The sequence below is a fragment of the Amia ocellicauda genome, chromosome 10 (genome assembly GCF_036373705.1).
Source record: "Amia ocellicauda isolate fAmiCal2 chromosome 10, fAmiCal2.hap1, whole genome shotgun sequence".
Taxonomy (NCBI): domain Eukaryota; kingdom Metazoa; phylum Chordata; class Actinopteri; order Amiiformes; family Amiidae; genus Amia; species Amia ocellicauda.
The window spans coordinates 26,959,973-26,984,032 of record NC_089859.1 but is presented as its reverse complement, the minus strand read 5'-3'; the positions used below and the strand labels follow the sequence as shown (position 1 = coordinate 26,984,032).

The window sequence follows — 24,060 nt, the reverse complement described above, 5'->3', positions numbered from 1 at the left end:
CCGAGTCATACTGGACTTAATGGTTGCAGTTCAACAAATGACTATAGAATGACACTGCAGAAAATAAGGTTTTCAAAAATTAAGAAACTATATCGAAAAGGGCAGCAAATACAATTGAAAGACAGTAACAAATCATTCCCTATTTACATATCAGGGAGCAAATTCTATATCTCCCTCCTGCAGAGTAATTCCTTTTTAAACATTCAAACATGATCACATTAACTACGGAGATGTTAGTTTGTTAAAGTGGAGAGAATAATAATTTAATTTTTACTAACAGGCATATATTGCTTAGCTTAATTGTCACCTTCAGAAGAGGAGCCTACATCTAACCATAAACTAATATTTAAAAAAAGAAAAAGAAAAACACAAAACCATTCATTTTGGTGTAACTGACAAAACAGAGGAATGCTAAATATACAGAATATTTTTAATGAACAGTTTACATATAGTAAATTACATAAAGAACAGTCTTGTTTGTAGTTATTTTAAATAAATTCTTAATGTACAGTTGGTATATGTAATGAAAAGCAACTTCAAGTTTCATACCCTACCAGTTCTAAAACGCACTTTATACAGATAACTAGAACTGCTGAATAAACTGAGGCATTTTCTTCAAGTATATTTAAGGTCATTATAGGCCTCATTAAGTTTTGTTTTTTACAGTTAAAAAAAAACTGTACATACATTATGTCCAACACTGTTATTTGTTTGTATTTACACCCAGCTTGCATGTAGCCTGTTATAAGACTAGCTTTGTGTCATATAACATGTAAACTTAATGTAAAGCATAGCTGCAATAGAATAAAATATTACACGCCAAGACTTGAGAAGGCCTAGGGGTTGAAATCAGATGGTCAAGAACAGATTAAACATGCTCTAGGTCTCATCAGGCTTCACAGTTTACATATGTACTGAAGATAAGTATTGTTGTTCTTTGTTTTTCGAGTTACAAGCTGGTTGTAAAAAGAACATTTCTGAAGAGCACACTCGTTATCTCAGAATATTGTTAAATGGTCATATCTGTTCCACTGTTTTCCCCCTAAACAATTTATTTCGCCTGCCCAAACCATATAACATAACAGTAGCTTCAAACATCTATGCTATTCATTACACTTGGCACAATACAGGATAATCAATATATATATATATATTTTTTTTTTAACAATGAGTTACAATGATATAGAAAATAACAAAAGAAAGTCAAATGCTTTTGAAAGAGGGCGATATTAATGTTTCCTGCCCCATGACAAAGAAATGCACGAGATTCCAGGACAATATACCCCTCAGAGAGAACCAAAGTGATTTGAACCACAACTCTCTGAAGTTTAAGAATTCAAGCACTCAGTCTTTGATTTAGATCGGACTCATTTACACATACAGCACAGCTTTTAGTAGTTCAACAGACACAGGTCAAATGCCTGTTGGTTTTATGACTCTCTTCATAAGTCTGGCCTTCAGATTGATTTTACACCAGGCATGTTTGTCAGATGTCTTTGACTGGCCTTAGTGAGCTCTTGTTCTGTGGACCTACAACTCCACTGGGCTGGTTGTGTCTCTTGCATGGTTCCAGTCAATTACTCTCAAGTCTAAATATATGTTTTAGAGAAATCTCCTTTATATTACTTCACACACATTAACCTTTCTTGTTACAGGTTTTCTTTTCAATAAGCTTATTACCCTCTACATCTACTCTACAATGACCTCACTGTATGCGATTATTAAAAAGAAAATGCTGCTCTGTATACTTCAGCTAGTTTGTGTGACTTTCCTTATTTTTTAAACACATTTGTAGACTCCCACAATCCCCTTGGTTCACAACTGTGCCACTCTTTGTCCTTTTCCTGACCTACCTGGTCTGTTACCCATGTACTTTTGAAGCTTTACATTTATGCTACTTATTTGCTGCTCAAGCACCATCTGTGCCCCCCCCAGTGTCAAGAATCCACATTGAGCTCCCATCCCCATCGCCCATCTTCCATCACATTGCCATGACTCCTTTCATGTTACCATTGCTCAATTTCTTCAATCTTTACCCAAACCAGACAGCTACCTTGTTTTTAGTTTTTTTCCTTCTAATGTCTGGTCATGACAAACGTACTTTGCACTCAAACGAGACAAAGTGGGCGAGACTGTATTTCCTGTCTGAGAGCACCTTGTGAGAAAACAAAAGGTTCGGCGGTCCCGTCACGCTGTAGTGTACGGCTCTTTGTTGCCCCGCGTCGGGGCTCAGACTGAACAAAGGGTACTCATTTGCTGTACTTTTCCCAGGTCTGTTAAAAGCTGCTTGATTCGGCGTTTCAATTGCGGCAGTCTTGCAAGAGGGTCCGGTGGCTCCAGTTCCCCTGTGAAATCCAGCCAGCTTTCTAAAACTAAGGAAGAACATAACGTTTTTAAAGGATAGTCACACAGTGAAGGAGAGCAACAATACAGTAACTCATGACACCAATAAAACTACTAAATACTTACTTATAATTAAGGAACATTATTAGAGTAAACTAATGTAAATCTAAATTAAAACAAAGATTGATGAAATAGTTATGTTTAATAAATATACCAATTACATTGCTTAAAAGATATAAATATTTTTCTTCCCAAAATGCAAGTCAATAGTTTTTGTAATAAGTGAAATAAAAAATAAAAAACCATATAGAAAAGACAAACACAAAAATATAGTTTTTGGGTACACGGATCATCGTTATGATTTCTAGTGAAATAGACAAATCTTCTCTCAGCACATAAGTAGCCTCTTACCATCCAGTTCTTTCTCAATGAGGTCCATCCGGCCCGCCACCTCGTTCTGCACGTCCTCGATGTGTGTGAGGAGGTTTAGCTGCCACTGAAGACGGTTCCGGGCCTGTTCGGCTGCTTCCGGGCTGTGCTCGCTCAGACCACCCGAGACAGCGATTGCGGTGCTCTCCTGGTTTTCAACATACAGAATAAAGCATTTCACAATATCTAAATACAAAAACCTACGATTTAACACCGGCAGGGATGAAAATGCTGGATTGAAAAAAACTCGGAAAAGAAGTGGTGCAAAATTGCATAATTTACAGATGACGTCACATTAGCTACTAGTGTATAGATTTGAATGAAAATCCTACTTTGTTTTTTTAAAGGTAATCCATATAAACGAGATAAAACACCCCCTTGAAGTTTAAATTTTTTTCCTGAACAGTAATTATGTTTTTATTTAATTTTACAAGCACACGGTTTAGGTATAGGTATTGATTTTACTTGCATAAAACACATTAAGCTTCCCACAAAAGCACCTCTCATAATTAACTACGTGCGGTGATGTATGCATGTGAACTTTAATTTGTATTTTAATCAATACAGGAAATAGCAAATCGGTGCAAAGCTCTTGATGAATATACCCCGATGTTCAGTAACATTAAAAAAGACAACGATTGAAAGTAATAAATACTAAAGACACCGGAACACAGTAACCTTGACATTTGAGTAAATTACAATAAAAAGGCTCCTTTCTACAGTTCAGAGTTTGAGTCAACATTATGAAGCCTATTGTTAAGTAAATAATAACAATAACAACAATAGGTCAAATTAATGTGCACTTGCAGAATTAGTACAAAGCTACGTACTAACCATGGCATCATCTCAGTGTGCTGCTTTTACTTGTATGCAGTGCACACAGGTCTCAGGGTTTGAATACTCTGACTCATTCTTCTGCCTCTCTTCAACTTTGATGCCCTCTCCCCACGCCCCTCCCCACTGCACCGCCATTACCACATTAACCACTTATCGGGTGCGGTGGCACGCTACAGTATTCAAAAATTGTCGATGTCTATTATCAAAGGGGAAAAAAATATCAATGTCATTGAAATCCACAGATCCGCTGCAGTTTTCATCCTTGCACCGGGTATTGTTCACATAGCTAATCAAAGCATTGTAATTCAAACGAAATCCCAGTTTCTAGCAAAACTACACAAATATTTTAAGTTCTTTAAGATGCAGATCTGTGGACATGAATGCTGCATATGATCTCTCTCTGCTGTAAAAAAAATAATTTTAAGTTCTCCCAACAAAACAAACCTGTTCATCTTTTGGCACAAATTGCAGTGTGTGTGTTGCGGTTTCGGCCACAAGTTCCAGGCCCTCCTCCAGCCTCACCCCCTCCTCCCCGTCAGAGCTTAGGAGGTCCGCAGCCAGCCGGTGGTCCAGCCCCAGCCCAGGGGGTCTCTGGTAGCTGTGCTCACTAGTGATATAGGTTTCTGGGTTGGAGTTTTGGTTTATACTGTCTGCTATCCTGTCTTGGTAATGAATACAGTCTGGATGGCCACCCATAGGCTGGTCTTCATCAGAATTCATCCAGGAGCGGGCCCATAGGTGCAGGTCGGGATTGTGTTTGTTCCTTTAAAAAATAAAATACAATATTATATGCATATCATAAAGCTCTGGAAAAAAATTAAGAGACCATTGCAAAATTATCAGTTTCTCTGGTTTTACTATTTATAGGTATGTGTTTGGGTAAAATGAACATTTTTGTTTTATTCTATAAACTACTGACAACATTTCTCCCAAATTCCAAATAAAAATATTAAATGAATTGAAAGGCTGCAATACATGTAGAGATGCTGATTTAAGACATTTGCAGTGGTCTACATTTTTTTCCAGAGCTGTATATTAAAGAGGAAAAACACACAAAGTTATATACTGAATGATACTAACATCTCAAATAAAAAAAGCTTTCCGTAGACTTACTGTAATATATCCATTTTGAGCTGCAGTCCGTGTAAAACCTTCTTCACACTGTATACATCAGCCAATAGCTGGTGCGTTGAAACGATTTTTTTAGCATTCTGGTGAGAGTAGTTCTCACTGAGGAAGGACAGTCCGTACATATGCCCCTTGTTTAGCCAGTCTTTGTCATGGCGATATTTTGCACTCCACCGTTGTCCTATGAAGGGAAACAAAACAGCAATCTTGAGAACTAGAACAATGATACATCTTACTATTTTAAATTGTTATAGACTAACAACTCTTAACCACAAGAAAAAACCTATAAACAGAGTGCATTTCTATCTTATAATCATTACGGAGTATTAGTACAGCAGCTACAGTCCTCAATCTTCTCAGATGCAAATGCAATTAGCAATTAGCCTGGATTATGTTCTCTCACCTGGAGGGTCCCTGCAGATGTAACAGATGTATTGCTCAGGTATGCTGTCCTCCAGTAATCCCATACAAACACTATGCTGCCAGCACATGCACTCCTCACACTGCGAGAAACAGCAAAAGGCACATTTTAGACCTTTAACACATTCAGACTTAAACATTAGCTATTCAGATATTTACAGTTAAATTGTGCCATTTATAATCTGAAAACATTGATAGATGATAGTGTAAAACCTTTTCTACACTGAGTAAGATTAAGCAGGTTAAAATGCTTAAATATGTATTAAGGAGTATTGTCCAATTAAGATGTTTATATAATACCAGTTACCTTATATAGAGCATTTTGATGGCTTAGTGTCTTTAAGTGACAGCAGGGAGGGTGCTTTTCAGAACTAATCTGGTTGCTTAACGTAACCGGTGGATTCAATTTGTACACAGATCAGTTCCTGACATTGTTGATTACTCTCCTCATAACTCAGTGGAGGCAGGGTACAAAGAAAAAAAAAAAATCTACCAACCTGAATCATAAACCCATTTTCTTCATCCATTTCACAGATGCAGCGCACAATTTCATTGGCTGCATCCTCCTCCTCTGGGAAATCATCCATAGTGAGGGAATCGAAATCTTGATTATACTCATCTCCACTCAGCAGCAAGCTCTCTGTCGAAGAATCCTCCAAGAAATCGATATCTGAGAGATCTGTGGGAAGGAGACTTATTATGCCCAGGCTGATGACTTCCAACACCATACTGGAGTTTACCTCAAGTCGCTTATATGAATCCAGCTGTTTATATCACTGTTAATCTTGGTTTTGTACATAAAGTATTTATTTATTTTGAGGTTCTGTATGAATGTTTTGTTATTACACTTCATGTATCTCCTAAGAGTCCTTATCTCTTGAAATTGAATCATTTTTCATTGATGAGGCATCATTACTCACATAAAGAACAACATAGCATGTAAGTCAGATGTTTTAAACAGCAGGAAACAAATTTGGAAAATATAATCCAATTAATTCCTGGATAAAAGTCTCTTCCGCCAACCTCAAATTCCCAACATGCTGCCCTGAAGCCTGTTTTAGTATTGTTAACCCTTCTTAAAATGAAGATGTTTAAAATAATTACTTTCTGACAGCAAACAGAGGCATAAAAACAAAAAAAGGACGAGTCTCTTTCAGGGGTACTTCAGTGGCCATGTGGTCCAGTTTGGGCGGTCAACTTACTCTCTCCAGTGAGGTCCACAGACAGGATGGCGCGCGGGTACTGGAAGGTTGTGTGTTTCGATGCAGAGGTGTTGTGCACAGTAAAGGAGCTCCCAGAGGAACGGTTCAGCGGAGAGGAACATCTTTCCAAAAAGGCCAGGGACAGATCGTCAAAATCAGAATAGCCTGAGACAGAAAAATAGTGTGTCATATACAGTAGATAAAATCATATAACAGTATGATTATAATTATCCCTAGTCAGTCTAGTTTTGGGTGGCATTTAAAACCTAGGGATGGTACACAATTCTGGGGAGATTTCTTATCTGAATCACGTCCGAGTTACATAACAGGTTATTTCTCTTACTGTGCTGTTTTGATTTCTTTTTCTTCTTTTTCTTCTTCTTCTGTTTAATTTTAAAAGGGTCTTTTTCCTTCTTCTCTTTCCGCTCCTTGTCCTTCTCTTTCTTTTTTCCTTTAAAAATGAAATAAAAAATCTACTGTTTTCAAACAAACCTCCACAACAGATACTGTGTTAGGAAATAAATATCCACAAAATATAACCAACTAAGGTTTGGAAATAAGGAATCTGAATATTGCAGTCTGTAAGCTTCCGTTTACAATTTACCAACAAATAGTGAATGTGTTCCTACCTATTGGTTGGCTCTTCTCCTCAAGTTTTATCTTTTTCTCAGTTTTTATTTGTCCTGCAATGCAAAAAAAAGACAAGGTGATGAAGAAAATGAGAGCTCCAGATCTTTCAAGAATGCTACTTTTTTGTATTATCCTGTATTCCACTCGGATTGCGCAGTGTGTTCTGTGTAGCGAAATGTGTCCCATACCTGGCTCCGAGTGCTTGTCCTTCTCGATGACCTTCTTGAGGATCTTCTCATGTAGGCTCTCAAAGCTCTTCTCCCGGGGCGGCAACGGCAACTGGATTTCCGTGCCCTCAGAGCTGACCGAGGCAGAGGAGCGCTTCTTCTTGCTGGACTTGGCAGGTTTCAAGCTGGTGCTCAAAGGTGATTCCAACTGTAAGGCATGGACGTGAGGGGACAGGGCTGGCAAAGAGAAAGGACAACAGACAAAGGGAGCACAATCAACAGGTTAACTAATCACTGTGGGTACAAATCAGCAAATCACGTAGTGTTCAGCAAGAAGACATTTCATTCTAATGTCTAGGTCAGTGAATATAAATATGGTACTGCAGAAAATGTGACGCAGTGTGCAAAATAGAAGTTTGCATGCCTTGAACAAAGCATGACTTGTTTTTGGATCAAACCATTGCAAGCATTGGCTTTAGTTTCACAGTGGGAATGGTCAAGTTGAGAGAAAAAAAAAAAACTATCGGAGGTGGAATTAAAAATTTAAGATGTGTGGTAAAAGCACTGTAAACGGTGTGTGTCGGCTTCGTAACAGGAAGATGAGCAAACACGGGCCTTCAAAGGTTATGGCAAGCTTTTACAGAGTTTGGAGTGAACTGAATCTAACTGAAAACAAAAAACACAAGGTACGGCATCTGGGTGATTTGCTGCCCATTTCTTAAAAGCATTCGAGCATAGGTGAGTCAAGGTTAAACAGATTAATACAAAATAAACATACAAGCGGAGGTGGACACAGTCCTGCGTCTCTTTGCGTCGTGACTCTCCGGGGGCGTGCAGGTGGGGACTGAAGCCGAGGTGGCCCTTGTGCGCACAGCTCTCTCTGGGGAGCCCGTCTCCGACTCCGTCTCCTTATCGGCACTGTGGTAGTACTTCAGATGGTAGTCCAGCAGCTTGGCTTTCCGAAAGGCCTTGGAACAGCCAGGAATCTTGCACTTAAACTTATTGTGGTCTAAGTCTATGAGAGGCTCTTTAGGGGAAGTGGAGTCTTCTAGCTTTTTGGTGTTTATTACTGAATATGAGAAGAATAGAAAGTCATTAAACAAGGTCACAGTTCTCAATAAGAGACAATAACATGGTTGTTGTGATCTGGTAGCTTTTTAAGATCAATACTGATCTGAGAGCACTGTTTCTATTTTTACACACAGCATGACGATAGTGTGAAAACAAACATACAGCTAAACCTAAGAAAAATGAAAAATAAATACATACTTGGCTCCCTTGCATGTTTGTTTGGCTTCAGAGCCCTTGGCACAGCTTTCAACACTGCAGCTGCAACAAAGAGTAGGAAGTAAAAAACAGGTATTTAATGTAATCTCCTTTTAATTGTATTCTGATCAAGTACTCATTTAACCATATTCACGATTAAAACATGTTTTTATTTTTATTTCAATACACCAGTACTTCTATTGATTCTCCACTTTCAACAACTTAACATGCCATGGCTCTGATCTGCACTTTCATTTCAGTCTTGCTTTACCTGCTGTGGGACAGGCCATTTTCTGTTCAGCTGCCATCAGTGCGGGAGAAGGGGTTTCGGGCAGTATTTGGTCCCCCTCTGTTTCAGGAGGCTGGGGGGGTGGGGGTGGCGATGCTGAGGGTGGGGGTGTTGAAGCTGGCGGCGCACTAACACTGAGGTCCAAGGGTACTGCCGGCTTCTCCAGAGCAACACAGGTAGTGTCTAATTCTGCAGAGAAGAGAACACAGCAGAATGAACACATGACATCAGAAACAAATGAAAAAAATAAGGCTAACTATGAGAGTTAGCAGCTACCAAGAATAGATTAATACATTTGGTCTTATAGGAATAAAACTTACTACGAAGGCAGATTGCTACATAAAGCTGAGAGGGCTACAAGTCAATGGTATTAAGAAAATTACTTCACTAACAGGGTATGAAACGTGGCAAGGATGTACATAGGATAGCCCAAGACAGCTGTACGTTATGAAGAGAGACAGAACATACCCCCAGGCTTATCCTCAGGAACAGCAGGGTCTGGTGTGGACTCCTGTGCAGCGTCAAGCTCTTTCCCTTCAGGAGCCGAGGGTGGGGGGGGAGTAGGTTCCAAAGAGGTGTCCGGTGCACCATACGCCAAACGCTGGGACCGTCTTCGCCGCTGGCTGTGCTCTGAGGACCAGGGCGAGCTGGGAGGCGGAGGAGTGGGAAGTGCTATGGGAAACATTAATCGTTGAACACATATCTTACATAACACACATAACTGAAAGAACAAGTGAATATATGTAGAGTAAGGCAAAACAGGCTTTACTTTTGTTCTGTACAAAATTATATTAGATACATTCACCATTATTATTATTTTTTAATGAAAAAACTAAAGTAATGTTTGAAGCCTTAAAATCTTTATTCAATTTATTTTATACACAGTATATGTTTCAGTTTCTTATTTAAATGTAGAAGCTATACATTTCCTCTTTACCAAAGGAAATATAAAATCATGCAGACATTCCTCACGTACCAGACTGAATGTTGTCCGGCAGCCTGGGGCCAGGGCTTGGGACAGGGGCCGATTCTGCAACAGAAGGTACAAGAGACACCTCTTCCCCTACTGGCATTACTGTCGAGGAGGACTTTGACTGCTTTTGGCTGCCCGTCGACTCTCCAGAGTCATGTTTCAGACGCCGGTTACGGTGCTTTATGGGAGATGTGGCAGGGGGGGTGCCACCTTGCTGGACTGACGCCGGCAATATAGCTTCAATCTCTGGTTTGTTTTGATCTTCTGCACTTGCTGAGGGCCCCTGAAGATGTAAATTCAGTAACAGTGTCATCCTGGGGCTCCCAAGGGGTTTCCAGTAAGAGCCTCTACTCTGCACAGGTTTGTGCTTATAATACAAACACTGCTGGCTAAAATGTGAAAAGTCATAGCCAACTGCAAATAGGATTCCCCAAAAACCAGCTGAGCCGGTTCAAAGTCAGCCAGGGTTCCCTCATCTTGTAGTACTACAACAGCCCCAGTGCCTTGAGGACTGAAGGGCAAACTTCAAGTCCAGCCAACCCTGGGAGCACTTGGCCAACTTTGCACCTCCCCATGGGCAAGCAGTGTCATAACTCAGATCAGAACCAGCAAGCTACAAGCTACAGAAAACCAACTGTGGGTTTTCAAGTTGAGACATTGGGGAGCTGACATGTATCTTTTGTTTAAGTTGGGCAGAATATGGGATGCCTTTGTCACAAGAGGACAAACGTATTGCAGCTCAAGTCAAAACCTTCAAAATCAACTTTCCTTTAAAACCTTTTTAATTTAATTTAAATGCATAACAAGTACCTCCTCAGATACCTCTGTAGCTTGCTTCTGCTCTTCCTTGAACTCTCTCTCATCTTCATTGGTGACTTTTGAAACTAAAAGACCTGAAAGTAAAATAAAAAATACATTCAATATTTATGGGCATCAAAGAAAGATATAGGGCCTCAACAAACTCTGAAAATATATAATTAAAACATTGTTTTAATGTATAATATCAAATATAGTAAATAAATCCATAAACAACAAACAAATCAAGTCTGCTCAGTGTTGGTGCCTCAAGATTTCAGCAGAAATACTGCAGTGCTTACGAGTGTAAACGTCACCTGTGATTGTATTGAGACGAGCTCTCTTTGCATGGAATGAACTGCCCAGGCTGCCTCGCCTCCTCTTCATCTTCACGGTTTCAGGCTGTTCGGGGGCTTGCTTTGGTTCCTCCTCTGAAAAAATTAAATTTCAAAAAATCTAAATTTTCAGTTATTGCAAAATCTTAAATTACAAATGCAGTCAAGTGCAAGTAAAGAAGTAACAACTGAAAGAATTAAGATGTTTATTTTCTCATTTAATATATATGAGCCTGAATAGAAAAATGCTTAGTCACTCAAGACATCTTTATTGCAAAGACAGCAATGAAACATTCTGTAACCAACAGTAATGTAAAAATATACATTTTATGCCAAATAATTAATAGGTGTAAGCAAAAGGTATGATGACGCAAATGACCCTTTTAAGCATTTAACTCAAATTATAGAGAGGTATTATGATGTATAAAGCAAGATGAATTTGACTATTCAACAAATCTGTTTAAAAAATAAATCACATGACAGTGGGGGATATTTTCAGAAGTAAAATATTTGACAAGCAGATATGGTCAACTAAGTGAAAGTGAAAGTATTCGTACAACCCAAACAGACAAAACCAGACCACATGGAAATGTGAAAATACAAATGTAATTAAAAAACCTTTTAAGGGGAATTACTAGATTAGAAGGAATAAAATAGTACAATTGAACAATTTTTCAGAGAAGAATGGCACATATTGCACAATCCAGATGTGCAAACCTGGTACAGACTGGCCCTACAAGATTCACAGCTGTAATTGCTGCCAAAGGTGATTCAACTAAGTATTGACTCCTATGCGCATGTATATTATAGGACCAGTGCAACAAACACATGGGAGCTGATGCTAAAGTGGTACCTAATTTCTCAGCAGACTCAGGCTCCTCCTGCGGCTCTGTTACATCTTGGGCCTCAATATCGGGTGCAGTGTCGTCCTCTCTTTTAGGAGACGCTTTCCCCGCCCTCCTGTCTTCTTTGTCTTTATTGCTGTTGGCGCTGGTGCGAGGCTTACAGGAACCCCTGTTCTTGGCAGCTGCTGTTGCTGCTTTTACAAGGGCGATCCAATCCTGTTAAAACACAACCATTACTGGTCAGCACACATGGAAAACGGTCCCCAGCATCTCATAACTTCACATACCCCTATGCTGACAGTATAAGAGGTGAAGAACTCAAAATAAAAGACTACATCCTGGCAAAACTGAAAAGAGTTTTCACACATTTGTTTTTGTGCGTCTTTGCAGAGGACTGGTTCTGGTGGTGGGTCTTGGTCAGTTCGGGCTGAAACTACAATGCTGCTAATTTAAAGCATCACATATTAATATATACCGCCCAAATTGCACTAAAGCATGCTCAAGTCTAACATCCAACTTTGAAGTGCTAATATACAGAGTGAAACTCTCTGGATAACCCCATCAAAATGCCTAGTAAATAACACAGTTAACACAATTTTTAAAGTGAGGAAGGCACCATGAAATGTTGAAAATCGTAGAGAAACATACTGTTACAGTATGCTGCCTTCTTTAATGATACAGGGGCACCATTGTTTTGCAAGAGCAAGTTAAGTGGGGCTTCATTTGAGTTTCAATAGCCAAGCGAGTAGGTTAGTATAATAATACTACTCTCTACTCTGTCTCCCTGTATTTATTTCTTCTTCCACTGTTTCAGGCACTCCTATGGAGACTTTTTTTCTCTTAGATGAACAGTAGCCAAGCTGGTGAAAAGCCAGGCTCTTGGTGCACACATTTCAGTGTAATCCTACCATAAGAGTAAGGTAAGCTTGTGCATCTATACATTTTATTAATCTTCCTCGATCTCTGCACAAAGTATGCTACCAGCTTCTAAGAATGGCATTTTAACACAGCATTACAGAGATGACACAGACAGTTGTCTACTTCAAAACTCTGCAGTTGATGAAGACTAAAGTCTAAGAAACACATGACATTACTGGGATCAAAATATTTAAATCTTCAAGGAATTGAAACGCTAAATAAAATAAAAAGCTGAACCTTTACAGATACTAGTCAAAATGTATATTGTAAGGAAGGATTTATTTTTTAATATATATATATATATATATATATCGTTTTCCATTTAAAACCCAGTGTCTGGGCCTTAGGCTGTGTCTTCATTCATAATATTGATTAAGTTCTTATGAATGAATCGAACTGTTTTGGGGACTCAATGATAAGGTCATCCTAGGACACAAATGGAGATTTGAGGACGAATCAGAGGTTGTTCACTGTCTGCCTGAGACTGCTGCAGCGGTATAGGAGACGTCAGCAATTCTATCCTGCCTTGAATTCGTGCATCATCCTTCACATTAAATTCAGCAATTCCCTGTTGCCTGTTACCTTCTGAAAAAGAGGGAAAAGTGAAACAGAACACTAAGGTATCCTACTGGGGAAAACACAACTAAAATGGAAATAAATCCCACAATTTAAGATCTTTACAATGGACCTTTGTAATTCAATTTATGTTCCCCTGGATGTGTATAATTTCCAAAGCAAGTTTGCAGCCTTGCTCAACTGATCTACAGCCTTGGCTTTTTGAATAACTTTTGTTTCACAAATATTCAGTGTATTATTCTTACTGATGTAGGGATAAATACATAGTTAAATATGTTTACATAAACACTAAAGTACTTTCCAGGAAAGCAGAAATTGTCAAAATCCAATACATACACAGAATGAATGAATGTCACTTTCTTTTCAGATATTAATAATGACATATTTATAAGTAATTAATATATACAAACCACACAAGCACTGTACTCTGTTGACTAGTAAAATATATGTATTGTTAGGTTTGAAAACATTCCTTCCTCTTAATTCAGTAGAAGGATTCAAAAGTAATGTATACAAGATACAGTTTAACTTGATATAATTTTAAGTTTCAAACAGAGCATCAATTTACAGTTATAGTAAAGACATACAATTTAATTCAAATTGCCATGTTGTTGCCTGAAACTGTTATATATAACTCTAAGCACTTTAGGCCTCAGATTATACAAACTAACGTGGGCATAGTTATCAAGCATTAAGATGAAAAAAAGTGGCAATTTGACAATAATGAGAAAAAAAAAGAAATACAATAGAATGCATAGGAATCACTTTATGTGTGAAAACAAATATATGTAAAATATTACATTTACTACCATAATTTTATATTCAACACCTTTTTCTCAGCCTACCTGTCCTTTTGCATCTTCAGGCATTGATTTGATATGCATTCTCTTCACACACCGAATAACTCCATCATAGAACTGCACTGTGTAAGTACCTGAAATCACAAATATCACAAGCCAAAGCCGGTAAGAATCACAAACACGTGCAAAAGGTAAATGCATAAAGTGCAATTGAAATATTACAAACAATGCATTTCAAATCTGCCGAATCCCTATATTCAGTATGCATGTAATGTAGATCAACTATATTAAAGCACCAGGTTATACAGCACCTATGTGATATAAAGGGCAATACCATAACAGTTTCACCACTGTGCTAAATTAACACCCTTTTCCTAATGAGGTAATAAAACAAGTGGGGAAGTAGTTAAGTAGTTTTTATTTTGTACCACTGGATGTTTCTTTTTTCAACAAGGGGTGGACAACTTAACATGGCGTACAAGTGTTATAACTGTCCCCCAGCTCTTATTTTGAAATTGAGATTAATTTAGTAAAGCAAAAGCTCAACTTTCTGCCACAACATTACCTTCTTTATTTACAGATTCTATCTTAGCAGGGTAGTAACGGCAATCTGTCCATCGAGCTAATACCTCCTCTCCAGATCTCAGATCCTACACAAAGAAACAAACAAAAGCATATTCAACAAACAACTACAATGCTCAGATTGTGAGAATACAAGATAAACCTAGTTTAGTGTCTCATGCAGCTTTTTAACAGGCCCCCAAAGATTTATGAAAACAGGTGTCTTTAAGGACCTTTTTGATTGTTTTTGTGTAGCCCAGTTAGAAACATGGAAAAATCTTGTGTGTAGGTAAATACAAAATGCTTTTTAAAAATATTGTTAAAATATTTAATGGCAAAATGGCAATGCTTGTGGCACTAAAACTAAGTTGAAACGCACAAATATTTCCTGACAGGATAAAAGGGTCAGATGTGAAAGAAAGATGATCTTCTCACAGGTGTGTCACCAAATTTTCACGCCTTGAAGTGCATAATGCAGTATGTAAAATGGTATTAATGGCAATAGAGTGATATTTTAAACCACATCGCAAGGTTATGAACAACCCATTCATTGGTCAGACAAGCAGTCAGAACAGTCAAATCGCTGTAAATGTTTGATTTCAGTTGGAATATATTACTTGTCTTGTCTGCGGTGACTCTGTTTGGTCCTCTGTGCTCTCTGTACTTCCAGGATGCTCACGAAGGCGAGATGCTCTCATCTCGCTGAGTCTCTCCTGGTAGAAATGTTTATAAGATATAGATAAACAATTAGTAAAAACGGCTAATTAATCAGTTGAAAAAATTTAATTAGAACAGCAGTCAGATTAAATTCAATTTGTAAAGCATGTTTAATGTTTTAGTCGTATAAGAGGCTTCAGAATTTCAGAATAGGGGGCAAGCGCTATCCTTCACCTCCTACAGAATTTAGCATCGTAACGATTCTGTCATACAGGAAGATTTATCTTTAACCAAAAAAAATAAATAAAAAGAAGAAATGCTCCATATAAGAAATAGTTCTGTTAATGGTTTTGTATAATAAAACTGCTTTACATTTATACAAAAAAAAAAAAACTTTGTGAGGGAAAGAAAACAAATGGACCCTTACACATATTTCTTCCTCTTCCTTCATTCCTTCTTTCCGAAGGGCTGGCCTCTCTAAAGGCCGCAGCCGAGAGCTGTCCCAGAAGATCCACTCATCATAGCGATGGCTCCAGCGGTCAAAATGGACAAGCATCTTTCCCTCCTCATAGTCAATCTTCTCAATGCGTGAAGGGTACCTGGAGAAAGTTTGAAACCATGTCAGTTACGACAAAGGCTGAATAATTTAGTTTGCTCTGTTGTAAGGAACACTGTTCAACCCGGCCTCATATTAAAAGATTTCGTTGGTCATTGATTCATTCTCAAGAGTTGGTGTTCTCTGGAGTCCCCATTCTCAGGGCAGAAAATACTTCTGTTTTATCATCCTCAATAAAGAAATAAAGGAGATTTTTACTTTTCTGAATGAGGATTAGACTCTTATACATATTTTGCAGACTCTGTTGCATAATACAATCCAAAACACCAGTCAGTAATTAAAACAAATAGAAGAAAGAGTTGTCAGTACCATTTCTGCAGGTAGTCTTGAGCTTCCACCCGTGCCCCGACCTCAAAGATAATGCCTGGACGATGAGGGGGCTTCTGGCTCATCTTCACCCGTCTATCTGCCTAGCAAGAGTTATTTTCTTTAAGGCTGCGGAAAAAGACATGCTTATAAACTACACATGAAACTATACACAAATATGACAATTAAAAAAAACTATTAAAATTGTCAAAAGGTAAAACCAGCATGATTGACAGGCTCTTAATCAACTTATTGTGCTTCTAACCCTCACCTGCTATCCTTGGTTTGTTTTGTAGTTGCTTTTATATGAAACATGCAATAGGTTATGACTTTGCTGACCTTCTGAAAACAATAACAGTTCATTCCTAACAGGCTGGGTAAGTTGCCATTTTCTTTTTCTTTAATGTTGTTGGTGTACTAGAATGCATTTTCCATCAATGCAATGAATAAGACCTATTTAGAAAACTGACTGAAACCGAGACCAAAGCATACCAATTCAGCTGTTTCAATCGGATCTAAAATCATGCTATATTTGCAGTACTTATGATTTATAACAGAAGTCATTTACAGGGCGAATAGATCTTTTTGTCCTGACAAGAACTCGTTTTGTACTGTTTTTCATCATCTTTAGAAATGCATGTATATGAGTAGCTAAAGCTTTCAGATTGTGGTCGAAACTTCCGAATTGAGCCTGTGCTGTTCAAGGACTTTCTTTTTCACCCTGTTAACAGTAGAGAAACATGAAAGGATCTCCTATTTTAATTTGCGTTTAATTAAGAACACGCAATGGAAGTGCAATTAGTCCAGCAAGTTCAATAAACGTTTAAAATATGATTTCCCCCCTACTGATGTAAGGTTTTTTCACAGAAAATATAAATAGCAACATGTAAAATGTATTCTTACTAGTGTTGTTCATAAGTTCGACTACAAAACTGTTTCATTCGTCGTTTAAAGTGTATTGAAAGGTAGATATTTCTGAGGCTTGGTATCATTAACCCCGATATATGGTATTTTACATGTATTCTTGCAAGGATATCAACGTTGTCATCAGTGTCAAACAACCACACATATCAGAAAAACTTAGAAAATGAACAGTTCAAACTGGATTCCAGAAATACACAGTGGGCCCAAGCGTCTCCAAAGCGATTACTTTACGTGAACTCAACTTACTGCAACATTTCGTTTAAAATGCCCGTCTGTACAGAGTTTATTCTGTATGCCGTTAAGTGTCTGTGATAAACAATGTGCATCTTTACCTTTGAAAAACATGAAAACGGGCTTATTTTAAAAACTCAGCCTTCTTTCCATTCTTCTGCTCTCTGATACTTTAACCCTCTCCCTAACCCAAACACTGCGGCGTCAGCACGTACGTAACCTGTGCGACGCGAAGCCACGCAGAGAGCGGCCATTGCAGTCACCTGATCAGGGAGTTCATGAAATACACTATTTCACAGCACAGCTGGATATTTACTGGGTATTCGCATGATATATAATGTATATGTTCTGTTGTTACACTCATCAGGGTAAATAGGACCCCCATCCCTACCACCCACTCCCAAAATAACTAAATAAACGATGCTGCAACTCTTAGTTAAGACAAAAATAATTACATGTATTATATGCACACCTTATTTAAAATTCTTGTATTATTAGTAGGCTATGTAAACAACCTCCTTATAAACGTTAGGCTTTGTGCAAAGTAAGGTTATACTATAGCATGATGCAAATAAACTTAGTTACATAAATATTCCGAGATTAAGTATCAAATGGCACTGTTTAACATACTAGTTAACTAACTAACGAGTCCTGGAAAATGAATATAGCAAGACATAGATAGCTACTAGTCCTTCACTATCCTGGAGAGATTCAAATCTAAACCATCATACAAGTATACAAGCAAAGGCTGCTCTGGAGAGATGGGGGGCTGGTCCCTGGAGATTGCAAAAACAGTTATTTACCACTGAGCTGTGCTTTATCCTATTTACTTCACTTAACCTAACTTCACATCCGTTTTCACCATAACCATTACATAGCAACACTGGCATTCCTGGTCAGACCACTCATGTTAGCCGCAGTGAAGGTGAATGAATGTGTGTCCCGCAGCCATTCTGTTACACTCCCTCAGGCAGTTCTGACGGTGGTTACATGCCTTGTATCTGTTGAACACTTCCATGCAACACAGTGGCCATAAACAGTAGCTAGAGGATTTGTCACAGAATGATGCAATACAACCCTCACTGCATTTCCATTTCAATTTTATTTTAATTAGTTTTTAATTTTAGTTTTTACTGGTAAATGTGATTTCATATATATATATATATATATATATATATATATATATATAGTACTGTGCAAATGTTTTAGGCAGGTGTGAAAAAAAATGCTATAAAGTAAGAATGTTTTCAAAAATAGACATAGAAATAGATTATATTTATCAATTAACTAAATGCAAAGTGAGTGAACAGAAGAAAAATCTACATCAAATCCCAATGACGAGCAGGAACTAAAGACAGCTGCAGTGCAGGCCTGGCAGAGCATCACCAGGGAAGAAACCCAGCATCTGGTGATGTCTATGGGTTCAGACTTCAGGCAGTCATTGACTGCAAAGGATTTGCAACCAAGTATTGAAACTCACAATTTAATTCATGATTATGTTAGTTTGTCAAAATACTTTTGATCCCCTAAAACTGGGGGGAGCACATATAAAAATGGGTGTAATTCCCACACTGTTCACCCAATTTGGATGTAACTACCCTCAAATTAATAATGAATGTCTACACTTGAAGTCTACACTTGTTTCCTTTAAAATTCATTGTGGTGTTGTACAGAGCCAAAATGATGACAATTGTCGCTGTCCAAATATTTATGGACCTAACTGTATATAAATGTATTACTTTGTGTCAATACTCGTATGTTTATGTACTGTGGATTATTAAACACAACATTACACAATGAATATCAATGCAATCATATATGGGACAAGGTTTTACAGTTGTCAAATGCAATTTCTAAAATGTGTATCACTGTAATAGCTGGTGTTAGCTGTTGTTTACTTTTCCATTTTTCTTTATGATCAATAATAAAATACAATAGAATACAAATTAATCACAAAAAGGTGTTACATCATTTTTTTTATTAACATAATTTCTTGGACAAAAAAACTAAATACATTTTGCTCATGTCAGAGTGCTGTTTTTGTAATATTAGCATATTGATCTGCTTGCATTAAATAAATGACTAAATTAGGCAGAAAACAAACAGAAGCAGTAATTGCCTGCATTGAAAAGTGAAATAAAAGAATATGTCACACTGGAGGGTTACTACTTTTCAACCATCCATCATTCTATCAGCCCCATCATGGCAATTGTCAAAGATGAGACTGTAGTCAGTGCCCCCAGCTTTGACAAAGTCTGTAACTCTTTTTGAGCCTTGGAAATTCTTTGTTTCGATGATCTGAAATTCAAGAGAAACAAAAACTTTTCAGGGTTATGAGCAATACTGACATTTATAGAAAAATAGCTTTCACTTATTTATTTGAAAGAGTAACCTCCATAGAAGCCTGTTAATCCAGCTTCAATATTACAGATTTACCAGTTACAAAGACATAGACACCCACACTTATCACCACACATTTATTCACATACAAAACATGCAGAATGCTTCTGGAATAAAGGTAATCGTTACTGCTGTTTGTAAATTACAGGAACCTCATATTAACAAAGATAGTCTGTTAGATATACCTATAATTTGTATACAGATAAAAAGTAATCTCCATGGTGTGAATTACTTGCCTTCCAACTGCTAGACATATGGCGAGCATCAACCACCACTGTCTGGGAACTGATCCCAAAGTCATTGCCTTTATGAATCAGCCACTTGGTTCCATCTGCCAGTGTTACTCTGACCAGTAAAAGAAGAGCATGTTTATCAATACTAAGAAACAATAATTGTTATAATATTTTACATTAAGTTCACTTTACTAGTTTTTTTTACTGCTAGTACTGTTTATGGAAAACTTAAATAACTAAAAAAGGCTCCCTGGATAAAATATTTATTTACCTGACTCCACTGTGACTTAATTTCCCAAACATGAAAGAAGTCCCTTCCAGTGGTCTCCGCATTCTGTCCGCAATATACACCTTGGAGTTGTACAGCTTGGTGAGGTCAGACTGCTTGGAAAGGTCATAGCTATAGGATCCTCCGCCTGAACACAGATGATACTTGTATTACTGAATGCTTTTAATATACATCTGGGTGAAGACCATGAATAATACCACCCCCACAAATACACACTACTTTACACACCCTCTTCTCAGATACAGTACAGCTGTGGTCAAACGTATTCATGCCATTTGTTTAGTGATTCATATAATGTTATTGCAATGTTACCCTTATTCTGTAAAATTTCCAGTTGATTGAACTGAGTTAAGATTATCCTTATGTTGCCACTGCATTGAAATCGATATATATATATATATATATATATATATATATATATATATATATATTTATATATATATACATATTTATATTATGCATACCACCACTAAATGAAGAGGTCACCGTCAGCACCAGCGTGGCCAGGAGACAGAGGCTGAATGTTGTCTTGTAGGCGTCCATGGTAGTAGCTGGGATCAGTGAAGCTGGTGGAGATTTCTATTCAGTGGAATGAACTGAGTAACGACAGACCTAACGCTGCCTTTTTATACAACTGAAAATCAATGTCTTTGCCCTCCAAAACAAATGACATCACTATTCAAATACAAAAAGGCAGGCAAAATCTATATCAGTATAGCTGTCCAAGTATTGTGAAATGTTCCTTGTCAGTAAATTTACATTCTTGGTAAATACAAAAAAAAAAAACTACTGGAACTGATTTTCGACTTGGCATGAATACTGGAGTTACATTATTTGGGAAAGTTCTGTTGCAAATTTGCCATTGTGTATTGGTTCACAGAATTTACTGACAAAGGTTTCATAAACATGAGGTTAGGAGACCTCTTACCACAGTAGTACTTATTCAGTGCTGATCCGTGTTGCGTAGCCTACATACAACTTTTTCTGTGTAATTGAAGGTGTTGTTTCGTGGGCATTTTTGTTCCAAACCGATCATGAAATGGAATAACAGTGGAGTTTATTCTTTTGATTATGTCACATTTAATGTCGCCTGTTATAATATTAGGCCTCCTAAACATGTAGGCTGTTTGTTAAGTTACACCATACATTGATGTAATTGATCTTAATTTAAAAAATAATAACGAAAAGAAGAGCATAATGAAAATGCACCCATTGAACAGTGAAGGGATCCTGGAAAATAACTGTTAGCTATAAATCCTTAGACAGCTGGACAGCTTAGAATAAAAATCAACATACTGGTGACTGGGACAGAAAAGGCATATTTTGCAGAGTGTGTGTTCTTGGAAAGTATGTTCAGACAAATCATTGAGTATTGAGAATATAAATATTGGAACTGACACCGAGATTAAGAAATTAAAGATTGAGATCATTCATGAATGATAAAAGATTGAGAAATGTAATAAGAGAAAAATAACAATGCAAAGACCCTTTTAATCCATTGGGCTCTGCTTTCTGCTCTTCCCTTAACTTCAGCTCACCCCACAATGCATTGCACATCCACACTGGCACATGTGAATGGTTTTATTCCTGGTCAGTCATTGCACTTATGTTTTAGACACATTTGTGCTTAGATGTTGCCTATTTGCAACACTCAAAAAGATGGAATACATGACCTGCAGCCATTATTTTATAGTCACTCATACAGTTCTGACATTGTGTAATCACATAAAGTATAAATTGAGAAAATAAATATCGGTGACAATACTTGTGTATTTATATATTGTGGGTTATAAATACCTTACCCAGTTAGCAACATGGTACTCATTTAAATAGGTCTTACAGTTTTCACATGCAATTCCCAAAACAAATTGTGAATCACTCCTAGCTGGTGGTGTCTTTTTCATTTTAGTGCATCGAGAGGAAGAAAAAAAAAAGCTGTTAGCTGTTCTCCTATATTCCGGAAAGAAGCTGAAATTTTGTTTCTCTTTTTTTCTCATGAACAGCACTACTTAAAAGAATAAAAAACACATGAAAAAATATTTAAGAATTTATTCGACATACAATAATATATATTCTCTTAGTACGGCAGAGTGCTGTATTGTTAACATAAACCCATCAACCTATTTGCATTGAATAAATTAATGTCTACAGCCAATAAAGCAGAAGCACAGACATAAAAGAAGCACTTATCCTTTGCATTCAAATGTCAAAATGTTATATTATTAATAGCTGGAAACATTTGTTAAAGGTAATCCAGATTAATACCTCAAGGAAGGGGTACTACATTTTCAATCTTCCATCATTCTTCTAGACCCAAAATGGCAATTGTCAAATATTGCCTGGTAGTCAGTACCCCCCGCCTTGACGAAGTCTCCAACTGTTTTTGAGCCTCGGAAATCCTTTGTTCAATCACCTGAAATTCACAAACCAGTTCTAAGGTTTATGATAACAACTAAAAAAAAATTTAAATACCTTATGCTTTATGTTATTAGAAAGATTAACTTTCTTAGAGGTTAGTTATAGTATTACAACAGTTTACCTACATTTATTCTCATTCAAAATATGTCAGATGCTTCTCAAAATTAAACATGTTCTTCTAGTCCCATTTGATAAAGTATAGGTTATGAATTTAGCAGAATATAACAAGATCAAGTTAAAGAGTATTTGTGTATACTACTTAATAATACTCGTTATATGTAGTATGTGTAACTTAGATTTATTTAGACAGTCTTAGAACTATAGACCTATAGTTCCTAGGACTGAGATGTACTTAAAGTAGAAAATTGAAGTAGATTTAATTTTGTTTGATTTACTTTAGAAGAATATTTAGGGGTGCCAATAATTATTAATATAAAATAGTTTTCCCATATTTTTGAGCATAAAATAAAGTTCAGTACCTATGTTTGTTTAATACAGAATTTTTGTGCTCATCTTTAACAAGGGTGCCAATAATTTTGGTGGTGAAGTTAAAAAAACCTTTTTGGGGAAATACTTACCTCCCACTTGTCACTCATATGGCGAGCATCAACCACCACTGTCTGGGAACTGATCCCAAAGTCATTACTTAGTATGAACCAGCCACTTGGTTCCATCTGCCAGTGTTACTCTGACCAGCAAAAGAAGAAAATATTAACTCAATACTCAATGAAACAATAACTGTTAGGAGATTGTACAGTAACGTCACTTTACTAGTCCTGTTTATTAGTGCTTATGGATAACTTACATAACTAAACAAATAATACTACACATTTCACTTGCTCTCAGTTTCCCGAGGTCTCAAGGAACGAATATTTCAAGGAAATGCTGTTGGCAAAACTCTGCTTGTGCTCATCTCTTCCAAGTAAACCACGTTTGTATTTCTCCCATTTAAAATCTCAAAGCATGTTGATATTTGGTCATTTTGGCTGCACTATTTAAGGTGTGCTGCAAGGCTAGACAAATGTGACACCTGTCATATTTAATTTTCATTCTAACATATTCAAACGATGCTTGCACTTTTATGAAAAAATAATATCAGTAGAGTTCTGTAGTGCTGATCTCCCAGGAGATTACATTTACTTACCTGACTCCGCTGTGGCTTATTATCCCAAACTTGAAATTAACCCCTTTCAGTGGTCTTCTCATTCTCTCTGCCTTGTACACTTTGGCTTTTTACAGCTTGGTGAGGTCAGACTGAGTGGACAGGTCATAGCTATAGGATCCTCCGCCTGCACATTGATCATACTGTTACTGAATATGTATCTTTAACATCAATGCCTTTTCTAATATGTGGAAAACTATTAACGTCTTTGCCAAACCTTCACACCCGTCTGTAAATGTTCTTCTCAGTGGTATCATTTAGAACTGCAAACTCTAGTTATCAATTCAATCTAGTCTAAAGCCTGTCCCTT

The 24,060-nt window shown here is 37.3% G+C and overlaps 2 protein-coding genes across 3 annotated transcripts; both read right to left on the bottom strand.

Annotated features, from left to right (window-relative positions):
• Positions 1 to 412: 412 nt before the first annotated feature.
• phf20l1 (PHD finger protein 20 like 1) lies at positions 413 to 17,456 on the bottom strand. 2 transcript variants are annotated; one of them, XM_066715767.1, is made up of 24 exons: positions 17,350 to 17,456; positions 16,097 to 16,222; positions 15,599 to 15,770; positions 15,132 to 15,227; positions 14,519 to 14,603; positions 13,999 to 14,087; positions 11,668 to 11,875; positions 10,797 to 10,910; positions 10,495 to 10,577; positions 9,688 to 9,967; positions 9,180 to 9,383; positions 8,694 to 8,900; positions 8,426 to 8,485; positions 7,935 to 8,225; positions 7,178 to 7,393; positions 6,989 to 7,042; positions 6,703 to 6,810; positions 6,360 to 6,524; positions 5,655 to 5,836; positions 5,141 to 5,240; positions 4,723 to 4,918; positions 4,054 to 4,372; positions 2,755 to 2,920; positions 413 to 2,372 (listed from the first exon to the last, which is right to left on the bottom strand). In XM_066715767.1, the coding sequence occupies exons 2-24, from the start codon at positions 16,177 to 16,179 to the stop codon at positions 2,230 to 2,232; spliced, it is 3,621 nt and encodes a 1,206-aa protein (XP_066571864.1). In that variant the 5' UTR covers positions 16,180 to 16,222; positions 17,350 to 17,456; the 3' UTR covers positions 413 to 2,229. The 2 variants fall into 2 exon arrangements, with proteins under 2 accessions (XP_066571864.1, XP_066571865.1); XM_066715768.1 differs by having other exon boundaries at positions 10,507 to 10,577.
• A 1,755-nt stretch (positions 17,457 to 19,211) lies between these two features.
• Positions 19,212 to 20,794, bottom strand: LOC136760395 (uncharacterized). The gene is made up of 4 exons (XM_066715766.1): positions 20,635 to 20,794; positions 20,153 to 20,297; positions 19,885 to 19,993; positions 19,212 to 19,546 (listed from the first exon to the last, which is right to left on the bottom strand). The coding sequence occupies exons 1-4, from the start codon at positions 20,711 to 20,713 to the stop codon at positions 19,421 to 19,423; spliced, it is 459 nt and encodes a 152-aa protein (XP_066571863.1). The 5' UTR covers positions 20,714 to 20,794; the 3' UTR covers positions 19,212 to 19,420.
• Positions 20,795 to 24,060: the final 3,266 nt, after the last annotated feature.

Coding starts and splice junctions, on each gene's coding strand:
- phf20l1 (XM_066715767.1), bottom strand. CDS start 16,179: ATGAGCCAGAAGCCCCCTCATCGTCCAGGCATTATCTTTGAGGTCGGG. Junction 8,226..8,425: donor CAAACATGCAAGGGAGCCAA/GTATGTATTTAT, acceptor TCTCATATTCAG/TAATAAACACCAAAAAGCTA. Junction 5,837..6,359: donor TGTGGACCTCACTGGAGAGA/GTAAGTTGACCG, acceptor TCCTTCCCACAG/ATCTCTCAGATATCGATTTC.
- LOC136760395 (XM_066715766.1), bottom strand. CDS start 20,713: ATGGACGCCTACAAGACAACATTCAGCCTCTGTCTCCTGGCCACGCTG. Junction 19,994..20,152: donor TTAAGTCACAGTGGAGTCAG/GTAAATAAATAT, acceptor TTTACTGGTCAG/AGTAACACTGGCAGATGGAA. Junction 19,547..19,884: donor ATATGTCTAGCAGTTGGAAG/GCAAGTAATTCA, acceptor CTTGAATTTCAG/ATCATCGAAACAAAGAATTT.